The sequence below is a fragment of the Capricornis sumatraensis genome, chromosome 15 (genome assembly GCF_032405125.1).
Source record: "Capricornis sumatraensis isolate serow.1 chromosome 15, serow.2, whole genome shotgun sequence".
Lineage (NCBI taxonomy): Eukaryota > Metazoa > Chordata > Mammalia > Artiodactyla > Bovidae > Capricornis > Capricornis sumatraensis.
In genome coordinates, this window is record NC_091083.1 from 28565618 (window position 1) to 28578298 (window position 12681).

The following is a 12681-nucleotide window of genomic DNA, read 5'->3' on the forward strand; positions in this document are numbered from 1 at the left end:
AAACATATTATTTGCATGATGGATTTAAATGCTGAACTTTTGTTGTACCTCCAAAAATACAAAATAATACCTACTAGTCTTTTTAATGTTTTCAGACGATCCAGAGGATCTTCCTTACGATTGGCTTCAATAAAGTCGGCGTATTTATCTGACAACAACAGTAAGAACAAAAAAATTCATCTTAAATTGTTCAAGTGAGCTGTAATCAAGTTTCCCTTTAAGATTCAATTTCAAACTATGATTAAAAAGAAAGACAAAATAGTGAAGACCACAGATAGCCTTTGAAATGTTGTCTTTGGACCTAACATTCCAGGTTCCTATGCAATATTGCTCTTTACAGCATCAGACCTTGCTTCTATCACCAGTCACATCCACACTGGGTATTGTTTTTGCTTTGGCTCTATCCCTTCCTTCTTTCTGGAGTTATTTCTCCACTGATCTCCAGTACAATATTGGGCACCTACCGACCTGGGGAGTTCCTCTTTCAGTATCCTATACTGTTTTTGGGGTTTTTCATACTGTTCACGGGGTTCTCAAGGCAAGAATACCGAAGTGGTTTGCCATTCCCTCGTCCAGTGGACCACATTCTGGTTCCAAATAGGAAAAGGAGTCCGTCAAGGCTGTATATTGTCACCCTGCTTATTTAACTTATATGCAGAGTACGTCATGAGAAACGCTGGGCTGGAAGAAGCACAAGCTGGAATCAAGATTGCTGGGAGAAATATCAATAACCTCAGATAGGCAGATGACACCACCCTTATGGCAGAAAGTGAAGAGGAGCTAAAAAGCCTCTTGATGAAAGTGAAAGAAGAGAGTGAAAAAGTTCGCTTAAAGCTCAACATTCAGAAAACGAAGATCATGGCATCTGGTCCTGTCACTTCATGGGAAATAGATGGGGAAACAGTGGAAACAGTGTCAGACTTTATTTTTTGGGAGCTCCAAAATCACTGCAGATGGTGATTGCAGCCATGAAATTAAAAGACGCTTACTCCTTGGAAGAAAAGTTATGACCAACTTAGATTGCATATTCATAAGCAGAGACATTACTTTGCCAACAAAGGTCCGTCTAGTCAAGGCTATGGTTTTTCCAGTAGTCGTGTATGGATGTGAGAGTTGGACTGTGAAGAAAGCTGAGTGCCGAAGAATGGATGCTTTTGAACTGTGGTGTTGGAGAAGATTCTTGAGGGTCCCTTGGACTGCAAGGAGATCCAACCAGTCCATTCTAAAGGAGATTAGTCCTGGATATTCTTTGGAAGGACTGATGCTAAAGCTGAAACTCCAATACTTTGGCCACCTCATCCGAAGAGTTGACTCATTGGAAAAGACTCTGATGCTGGGAGGGATTGGGGGCAGGAGGAGAAGGGGACGACAGAGGATGAGATGGCTGGATGGCATCACTGACTCGATGGACATGAGTTTGAGTGAACTCCGTGAGTTGGTGATGGACAGGGAGGCCTGGCGTGCTGCGATTCATGGGGTCGCAAAGAGTCAGACATGACTGAGCAACTGAACTGACTGACTGAAGCCAACGCAAGGAAAAGGCAATGGCAACCCACTCCAGTACTCTTGCCTGGAAAATCACATGGACGGAGGAGCCTGGTGGGCTGCAGTCCATGGGGTTGCAAAGAGTCAGACATGACTGAGTGACTTCACTTTTCCTTTTGACTTTCATGCATTGGAGAAGGAAATGGCGACCCACTCCAGTGTTCTTGCCTGGAGAATCCCAGGGACAGGGGAGCCTGGTGGGCTGCTGTCTATGCAGTCGCACAGAGTCGGACACGACTGAAGTGACTTAGCAGCAGCAGCAGCAGCAAGCCAACGCAAGAGACCCAAGAGACATTGTTTTGATCCCTAGTTTGGGAAAATCCCCTGGAGAAGGAAATGGCAACCCACTTCTTGCCTGGAAAATCCCTTGGACAGAGAAGCCTGGTGGGCTACCGTCCATGAGGTTGCAGAGTCAGACACGACTGAGTGACTGAGCACATACGCATATACAAGCCTTATCAAGTAAAGGAAATTCCCTAGAACGTGAGTTTGCTGAGGGTACATCAGTCTGTCCACTTTCTCTCTCTTCACTGCAACAGCCGCTACAGGGTCTTATCTCAGTCAAATAGTAGGCTTGGGTGAAAAATGTTTTTCTACTAATTGTACTGTAAAATGTCTGAAGGCTTTTCACTGAGAACAATAATAAAGGTATTTTCAACTTGGCTGTAAACATGAATGAACAGAATAATATATATTTTTAATGAACTGTAATCATTTTTTCATAAACTCTACATTTCACTGAAATGTATCAGGAGGGAAAAACAATCCAGATCACAAAAATAACACACAATTATGCTTTGTATTCTAATAAAAACTAAACAAAACCTCCTGTTCCCTTTGACGAAAAGTATTTTCTCCCAGTTTAATTGAATATGCTGTGGGTTCCCAACAATGTATGGTTCAATTGTTTCATCTGGTGTCTTTGGTGGAGGTAAACTCACCATTTGTGAAGAGAGGTTCTGGGAGTTTTCTGAAGAAGGATTTTAGTAAACTGCTGATCACATTCAAATCTCGCCATTTCTGGTTATGCAAGATAAAAATACAGTACTTTTATAGTCAATACCACCAAAGGGGGGGAAAAAAGCCAACAACACAGACCAGTAATTCAAACAGAAATACCCAAATTAAAAAAAAAAAGACACAAACTTACATCATCTTGTATATCAATATCAGCCATTCCCTTGTTCAGCTCCTCCTGCATACTGGAGATGGCTGCATTGTTTCCAGGGACTCTGTAAATACCTGTATATTCGAGACCTCTCTCTTCAACTAATTTACAACATATGTCAACTATTAATGGGATATACTGCAAAACAAGAAATAAACATTTATTTAACACCATATGAATGTTTATCTTCAGTTAATAGATGTGTATCATAGCTTAAAGACCCTTTCCATCAAAAAGGAAATAGTATATGAATTGCTGTTATTTGATACAGAGAAAATGAATATAGACATTGCAGAACTGGGCAGAGATGAAACCAACAGGAGATGTTTGAGTCAGTGGAGAATGAGTCAGTCAAGGCAGAAAGGAGAATCCATAGTAACAGAAGTCTAAGGAGGAAATAAGAGCAAATAAGAGAATGTGGAAACAGTTCAGTTGAATAAAAGAAGGGTAAAGGGGAAGAAGGTTAGAATAACATTCACTCACTCGTGATATGAATCTTAACATGCGCATTGTAAACACACAGACACATTTACATCTGTAACACTTTCTCAATCAAGTCCTTGTTCCTATGCTTCTTTAAACACACATGACTTGAAAATGAATTCTTACCAAGCATTTTGAATACATTCCTACTGGTTAAATAATTATTCCATTTCAGAGTCAATATATTAGCAAAAAACGTTACAAAAATTACTCAACACACTCATACAGGTCAAAAACACTTAGAGAAACTAAGGTCTGTTAACACAAGGAAAATATTCAACAGACCAACAGACACGCCCTGTCATCTGCAGGGCTGTGTACTCAGGTCCCAATATGACTACTGCTGAATTAATGACTTTAGGAAGTCTGGTTGGCCGGTGTCTCCTACCCGGTTTGTATGAGCTGGTGGGCAATCGTCCAGTCTGACCCCAAATGTTCCTGTAGCAGTAGGCTTTTTCTCAAATGTCTTTCTCATAATACTTGGAATGCCTTTTCTCCACGTGCCTTTGTCTTTTGGAGGACTGGTATCATCTTTTGATTGTTTTTCAAAACAAAATGACATAAGAGAAAATGGAAACAAGAGTATCTAAATCAGATTTATATAAGTCAGAGTCCTGTTCTATAAAGAATACAAACTTTATTTATCAAACATATTCTATTCTATTATCTTCCAAATATAACACTCCTTTCAACCTTCCAGATAATCTATTAATAGTTGGAATCATGTATGCTTCTTCAGCTTTTGACTATCTGTACCATGATTTTCCTTAAAACAGTCAAGAAAACAATCAATGTGACATCTTTATAGTGAGACTTTAGCAAAAGGAAATAGACTGATTCTATTTCAAAATGAAAGTGCCTGGATCTTCATTATTAATCAAACCGGTAGTTTTTCACGTGTATATATGTGTTGGATTTTCCCTCTCTTGGTCTTTATTGCATTAACAAGAACTGATGTCTTGGACTCCCACCTTAAGAAAGGCCCCACTAGCCTAGACCAGGGACCAGTGATCTCTGGGTTAGTTCACCCTGAGCTGAGGTCCACAGAAAAATATGAAAATGTCTTTGCAATCCCAATTTTGTTTTATTAAAAAATATTTTTAACTGATTTTAGTTGATTGACTACAATCCCTGCTTTATTTTACTTTCTATTTATTTATTTTTTTGGCTGCACCATGGGGCATGTGGGATCTTAGTTCCCCAACCAGGGATCGAACCCACACCCCCTACAGTGGAAGCTCAGAGTCCTAACCACTGGACTGCCAAAGAAGTCCCTATGGTCCCAGTTTTAAATCCTACATGTATCTAGGAATACTGGTGTCAGTACCTTTACTGAGAAGCTTCCTTTCTGACTCCTCCTTGGGAGAGTGTGGACTCTGAGTCCGAGGCTCTGCTTTAGCACCAAGTAGGGTTTGCCGGATGCTGAGACTCTGGCGAGGGGTCTTCGGCAATGGCTCTGCTTTGCTGCCAAAAGAAAGGGACATTTGTGAACAAACATTTTTACAATGTTTTGTGAACATGCATTTTTACATCCTAATGACCTAGGAGGCACGGTGGGATTCTCACCTCATTAGACTGTTGTATTCTTTTATTCTTCGACTAATTAGGTCCCTGTTAGTGACTCCAGTGTCCTATAGAATAAACAGAAGGTAAAATGAGAAAGCCAATTCTAAATTTAAATAGGGATCCTACATTTTTTTGGTGGCAGGGGGTATGGGTGGGGGGGCTCCATACTACTTTGCTCATTCAATATCGACACTATGGAGTGGTTTTAAAACCTCTATTCAAATCATGACCCAACATCATTAAGTGACAAATGCTCCAAGTGCCTCTCCCATTTCCAAGAGCTTTCCGTTTATTTCCTGTATCCCCGCAATACCTAGACAACCAGCAAGTTGCCAGTGTTCAAATTTATTGAACTCATCTGTCATTTTTAATAAATGATGGGGAAACAGAGAGCCAGTTATTTTCTTGCTAACCCCAGAAAGATTGTTAGAACAGAAAAGCTCAAAACTGTTTTTTTTTTTTTAACCTCAACAATATACTGTATGGAAAACTCAGAGCTGACCATACGATAATGATTTTTTTCCCCTACTGATTCCAACTCTATATTGACATGTGTCCTCAAATATATTTTTTACTTGTCATTTCGATCATAGAGAACATTATAATTTACAAAGAATATAGGCTTTGTAAATTGTCGGATTCAAATCTATTCTTCTCATTTACCAACTGAAAAAGGATATGGTTAAGACCTAGAATAAGATTGCCTGGGTGTAAGTCTTAGTCCTGACACTTCCAAGCTATGTGACTTTGAGGACACTACTTAACCTCTCTTTGTTAAATAGTTCCCATGTTTGAAACACGGTAATGATAATAGTGGGACACATTCATATGATTACTGTGATTAACCAACGTAAAAATGCTTAAAAGACTGACTGCCATATGGTATACGCTCAGTGAATTATTACTTTCTGAGCTATAAAACTGGGTGGACATATCTGTGTCTGAAAAATCAGATGATAGTGATGATGGCTGGCATGAGGTGCATGTTCATGACCTACCAGGCACTGGGCTGCATTCTTTGTAAGCGTCACCTCCATCAACCCTTAAAACAGCCCTACGTCTCAAAGATGAAGTCATCTACTGCCCAGTATGACACCTGGCACAGAGCAGGTGCTGATTCAAACAGGAACTCCTGTGAATTGCTACTTAGAGCTGAAATCTATATCCAAGTTCTGATTTTCCCTCTCTACTGTGACAAAACTCACTAATGTTTTTTTATAGTGGTGGTTGTAGAAAAAGGGTTGTATTGACACGGATCTGGGGTTCATTGTTAGTGACAAACAAGAAAGAGTATATACTATCAGAGGAAAAAAATTAGGCATTTTTCTTATGAACTAAGTTTTCACGATTTAAATCAGATATAATGGAAATGACTAAATTTGAAAACATAATTTGCATAATTTTATGCTTGATGTAGGTGTTCCTGAATACTGTAAGAGGAAAGAACATTGTGTTTTTCTTTTTTTGTCATAACAACGGGTCACACAAAAGGAGAACAATATCTAAGAAAAACTGTTGATAGGAAAAAGGCACCCTTGAGAGAAATCTAGACTTAATCATTGCTGAATCTGCTCTGTAGAGTTTATAGTTATGTACACGTAAAAACAGTATCTTCACTACTGGAATTTCTGCTGTAGAAATATCTTGATGGCTGTGAGTCAGAAACTCCTTATTAAAAAGAAAAGTTGGCTTATCACACGATTTCCAATAATGCAAGTTTTCTTAGAATCTAATTATTGTATTACTATAGGCTATATTATACTCTTGCCTGCACCATTTCATTAAAAAAAAAAAAACCACACTATCAGTATCTCTTTGAATTTACACAGCGATTTGAGAAGCATTTTCAGTGTAACTTAAGCCCCACAACAATCCTGGTCTTAAGATAAAGAAACAGAGTATTTAGTCATTAAGGTAATGACCAGGACTAGGAACCTAGATCTTTGATCAGTTCACTGTTTGACAAAGGATGCAGAATATCTGAATTATCTATTTCTCTAGCTCAGTAATGATGATTTTCCAGTAAGTGAAAATAATACAAATATTAATATGTACACTGAATTCTTCTTCTTCTTGTTTTTTTTTTTGTGGGGGTTGGGGTTGAGGAATACAGCTTGAGGTTCCTAACCTCAGTTCCCTGACTAGGGATCAAACCCATGCCCTCAGCAATGGGAGCACAGAGTTCTGACCAGTCAACCACCAGGGAATTCCCTGAGTTTTCCTTCTGGTCACCTATTTTTAAGTGAAAATAGCATACTATAATTTTTTTTAAGTGATGTATCAGATTCTTTCAGTCTTCTTTTAAAAAACCATTGTGAAGGTTGTTGGTTTTATTGATGTCATTTTGGACAATCACCTCCTCGTTTAAATTGCTGCTCTCCTGGATGGTTTTGATCCAGGCTAACATGTCATCCCTGTCTTCAGCCTGAAACAGGCACTCGCAGTCAGACGTGGTGAGTCGAAAGACATTCTTCCTCTTGGTCTCGCTGTAAGAGATGTCTATTAAGCAGGCGTTAACACTGATGGGCTGCTCCTCCTCAGATGGAGTCGTCTGTTCTCGTTTATCTTTGTACAGATACAGCGAATGGCCCCGAAGTACAACATACATCTGCTTCCACGGCCGAATACTTCCACCAACTCGCTGGAGAACAAGAGACAAATCAGACAGACTCAGCACTCGGCTAAATCTTGGTGCAGAACAGACACACCGAGCAGAGCTGTTAACATACAGAAATGTTAACCCAAGGTGCCAGGTGTCTGCTTTACGTCAACGTGTATTTGTTAGGGGAGGAAAGGCAAAATTTGTGTAACGTAAACCAAGTGGGGCACTGCATTCCTATCACAATCAAGGGTAGTGAAACCTCAACTTTAACTGGGTCCAGAAAATAAAATGAACAAAGTTAATTAGGATAAAGCGAGTGTAGCAAAATATATTAAAAAATGTTTAAGGAAATAGAAAATAAGGAAAAAGATCAGTCAGAAAAATCTTTTGAGTGAAAGCAAGGCTTAGATCATGCAAATGATAAACACTGCATAAGGTGACTCCAAAATGATATGTACGAGTGATGAATTTAGTTAACAAAATTGATCAATTTTATATGGTCAAGCAACAACATCCAGGGTGGGTTTTCTAAAGAAAAGAAAAGAAAAGTTTGATACTCTTTGGACAGTATTATAGTTTTCTTATAAATTAACTGCCCAAATATTGTAGGGAATTTTCTGGTAAAGTTTTTATTATATTGTTATCTGCTTCATGAAGCATATATTGATACTGTGATATTCATTTAAATATCTTTTATGTTTGTAAAATAAATGGAATGATAAAGCTATTTTAAAGGCAACTTAACAGAGTAAACTGGAAGACGCTGAATAAAAGTTTTTAAATACTAACATGGAGAATTGCCACTCCCTAAAGGACTATCCTGTGATAATCCATGGGTAATAAATTTTTTAATGAGAAGCAGAGTTCCTTCTTAAATACTATGATGTCACTTTAATGTTGCCAAGATAAAAGATAACATATTCCATATGTAATTGATATAAAGAAAGAGGAATTAAATTTTAAAAGATATTAAATTAAATCACTGATCAGAATTTTTTAAAACAATTTTTCCTGTATGTCAACAAAGATACTTATAAATGTTTTCGACTCTTCTTATTATGTATACGTTGCCATTTTCCGTATACAGACTGACTGCTTTGTTTTTCAGGGCCTGCATTTCACAAGCTCATGGTAGCTGAAAAAATGTACTACCTTGCCCTTATCAGTGACGAGTGGCCTGAAATGAAGCCACCCTTCCTTGGCAGCATCGCTGAAAACCTCTGAGGAAGAGTCTTTCCTGGATCCGGAATCTTCTGATGACTTTTGACTGTCTAAGATCTATAGAAAAGGTCACAGAAAACACAGCAAAATATCAGCTTTTTCCTTTGGAAATACTTGCATGTCGAAATTACTTTGCTGAAAGTCTTCTACTAAATCTTCCAAATGAAAGGCTACTTTTGAAAACCCCTTTACATAAGAAAAATATTTATTTATTTATTTATTTTTAAGATGAGCATCATTTTTTAAAGTCACCTGAAGGAATTTTTTTTAACCATTAAAAAACAACAGAAATAGTACAATTTTCCTGTTCTGAAGAGCTCACAGTTTTAGTGAGGAAAGACAAAGTAGAATAAAAAATCAAAAAACAAGAGAATGATCAGATTGTGATTAGTGCCATTTGGGGAATGAAACAGTGAGATACAATAAAAGGAACAACCAAGGAGCGGCTATAAATTGGTGCTGCTGAAGCAAGTCTTCTCTGCAGAAAGAACATGTAAGATGAAATTTGGAGAAAACATTTTTAAAAGGGGTAACCATGAAAGGTCAGGGGAAAGAAAAAATTTAGGGAGAGTGCATAGCTAATAAATATACATTCATCGTTACCACCTTTTCTTTTTGTTTTATTTTTTTGGCCGTGCCACATAGCATGTGGGATCTTAGTTCCCCAACTGAGGGTCGAATCCAAGTCCCCTGTGTTGGCAGGCAATCTTAACTACTGCACTCTCAGGGAAGTCCTTCACTGTTATCATTTTAAATGTTCACTTTTCCATGGGAGTAAGAGAAACTGCTAATTATGGATTGTTCAGGATCCTCCAAGCTGTGGCAGGAAGTGTTGTGCGGGGAGACCATGACGTGATGCATCAGGGGAGTTATACCATCTGATCACACAGCTGGAAGGTCGCTCTGCTTGCTACCTGGAGTGTGGATTTGAAAGGACAACTATGAAAGGACAACCTATAGGAATCCAGGTAAGGGATGACAGGAGCTGGGACTACACGAGCAAAAATGAAGACAGAGAGGAATGGAAAGGTTCAGGGTACGTCCTGGAGGTGGAGTGGACTGGCATGTGAAATGGAAAAGAAAAAACAGGCTAATTACTGTATTTGGCACTTGAACAACTAGGTGACCTGAAGCAGATTTTGAGAGATGGGGAAAGCTGAGGGATACATGTCTGGGGGAGTCATCTAAGTCTTCTTGGGTGTGTAAACCTTGAGCTGCTCATTACACATCCCATTGCAGATGGTGCAGGGCAGGAGCCCACGTGAGCTGAAGTCTGGGGAAGAGGTCAAGGCTAGCAATATACAGTTGGGGAGATCTCTGGGTCAGATCATTGAGAAAATGAGGGTAGATGGAGAGGTGAGAGGAGTCAGAACCAGCACTAGACCTTCCAACATTTTATATACTAGGCAGAGGCAGAAACGGAGACCAGCAGAAGAAAGTGTTTCAGGAGGTGAGAAATCATGCTGGATACTCCTGAAAAGTCAAATGTGTTAAAAACCCAAGCAACTAGGGACTTCCCTGGTGGTTCAGGGGTCAAGAATCTGCTTTCCAATGCAGGGAATGTGGGTATGATCCCTGGTCCGGAAACTAAGATCCCACATGCAGCAGGGTAACTGAGCCGGTGTGCTCTAGACCCCACACTCTACAACAAAGAGCCCAGGTGCTATGAGAAGACTTAATGCAGCAACACACACACACACACCCCTAGCAACTAGTCTTTTATTGGTAACCTCGGCCTGAACAGTACCATCCTGATATGTGTGGGTTGAGAAAGACATGACATGGGGGAGTGGAAACCACAGACAATTTTTTCTCAAGGAATTTTGCTGTGGAAGAGTAAAATAGGAGCAGTAAATAGGGGAAAGGGGTTGCAGATTCCAGGAAGGTTTTTCTTTTAAATACAGGAAGTAGTAGAACATGCCTTTACATGCTGGTGACTGAACCACTGGAAAGAGTGATTCTGCAGAAGAGAGAAGGGTCCTGAGAAAGGGAAAAGTGATGGAATCCAAAGAAGAAATGTAGGTGTTTGTGTTCAATAGGATAATGTTCCAAGTAAAAAGATATTTATTGGCACTTCCCTGGTGGTCCAGTGGTTAAGAATCTGCCATGCAATGCAGGGGACGTGAGTCCGACCCCTGGTTGGGGAACTAAGATCCAACATGCCATAGGGCAGTTAAGCCCACGTGCCACAACTACAGAGTCCATGAGCTACAACAAAGATCCCACATGATGCAGTGACGATCCTGAGTGCTACAACTGGGACCCGAAGCAGCCAGATAAATAAAAATAAATTTAAAAAACAGTTAAGGTGTTTATTAAGATAAGGGTAAGGGAGGCAGAAAGTGTGAGTTTAAGTGAAGACCCTAATGTTTTTGAAGAAGGCAAAATAACAAAATTCCTGTCTAATAACTTTTAGGGAAAGGTATGAGGGGAGGGTAGATAAGAGTGGATGGGGTGGATTACATTGAGGGGGTGGTGGATGAGTGAAGTAATGTTGAGGACAGAAAAACAAACATCCTGCTGGACAGTCAGAGTTCTCTCCATAAACTTGTATCAATAAAATAAGAAAATCAGCACAATGTATGTGAAGTATTATATATTTGATGAATACGTTTATAAATCACAACTTAGAAGGCAATTTTCCAAATGCATTTGAAGCTTACAGAATAAAGGGTTATGACACTTAAATATAAAATACCCAATGATAAACAATTCTCTATGAAGAGCAAAAGTAAATTAAAGTTAATAGAAACACTTATCATTTGCTTGTATTTTAAAAATATTGACTACCTACCTTGATTCCCTTCAGGCTAGATACATGTTTAAAAGACCTGTTGGAAAAGAAATCTATCAATATTTGTAATAAGTGCACAAAAATAACTTAAAGATGTAAAAGTAATTTAACTATTACAACTACTCTTTCATTAATAAGATGACCTTTCATTTTTACCATGGTAAGTGTTCAGGGTTCAATGCAAGTAAGGAAAAAAAGCCAATTTTATAAGTACTTAAACTTTCGATTCTGTGACAGAGCTTTCTTAAACTGTAAGTTAAAACCATCTCTGTATAAAAGGTGAGATTTTGTTTTCTTGGGTTTTTTTAGATCAAAGAAAAAGCTACTCAGACTAAGCATTGGGCTTTATGTTATTAGTTGCCCATAGCTTAATGCTCTACTAAGGATTTCCCCACTGTCAATAATGTCCGTGGTCCCCATCAGTGGCCGGAGAGACCAGCACGTGCACACTCATCCAGCCTGTGGACATGCGGCAGCAAGCGCGTTAGGGCTGGTCACCACTCTTCCCTCTGACCCTGTTCTGGATGTTTCAGCACAGAGAACAACTCTGAAAGCCACTAAAAAAGCTTAGGGCTTCGGAGGATAGGTTCACACTGATTATTCAAAACAGTTTAAGTTCATGGGACAAAGCTGTTTTGTGCTGTAATTCAAAATTCATTTAAGGAGCACAGGATTTTAATGTGTGACTGAAGATGGCATGGTCCTTTCCTCTCAGTCCCACCGTCTTTGCAGGAAGCAGAGTATAGCTGGGATAAGATAAAGCTGACTGTGAAACGAAGCTGTTACCAATATCTTTTTGTAAGGGGGAGTAAAGGCGAAGATGGCTCATACATCCCATTCTGCATCGTAAGAATAACCCCTGCCAGTCACTGCCACTGCCCTGGCCACACCTCACACACTCCCCTAAGGCAGCTAGTCTAGGAAGAGCAAACGGGACAGCAACTGGCAATAAATTTTGGAGTTAAAAATATACACAGCCTTTGATATAACAATCCTTTTTCCAACTGTACTCACACACATATATGCTAAATGAACTATGTATAAATATAGTCTACGAAGGATTATTTGCTGTGGGATAAGATTTGATCATCAAAATGTCTATTAATAGAATACAGAATACCAATTAAATATATTACAGTGTAACTCCTCAGTGGAAAATTAAACAATCATGAAAAAGAATGAGCCAGGAATACACACACTGAAAGCTCTCCAAGATCCGTGTATAGAGCACATATCACTTGTCTATAAAAATAACTAGAATACACACATGAATGTATATAAGCATATACAAACGTGTATGAT

At 39.0% G+C, this 12681-nt stretch overlaps 1 protein-coding gene across 2 annotated transcripts in view; it reads right to left on the bottom strand.

Moving 5' to 3' along the window:
- ARHGAP21 (Rho GTPase activating protein 21) overlaps window positions 1-12681 on the bottom strand; it is a 75301-nt gene that overhangs the window by 10184 nt on the left and 52436 nt on the right. For both annotated transcript variants that reach the window (XM_068987828.1, XM_068987829.1), the window contains 9 exons: window positions 11380-11416; window positions 8517-8642; window positions 7119-7403; window positions 4763-4827; window positions 4524-4660; window positions 3585-3727; window positions 2696-2851; window positions 2487-2565; window positions 75-148 (listed from right to left, as the gene is read on the bottom strand). In XM_068987828.1, the coding sequence (XP_068843929.1) occupies window positions 75-148; window positions 2487-2565; window positions 2696-2851; window positions 3585-3727; window positions 4524-4660; window positions 4763-4827; window positions 7119-7403; window positions 8517-8642; window positions 11380-11416 (1102 nt within the window). The remainder of the gene's footprint in view (window positions 1-74; window positions 149-2486; window positions 2566-2695; window positions 2852-3584; window positions 3728-4523; window positions 4661-4762; window positions 4828-7118; window positions 7404-8516; window positions 8643-11379; window positions 11417-12681) is intronic.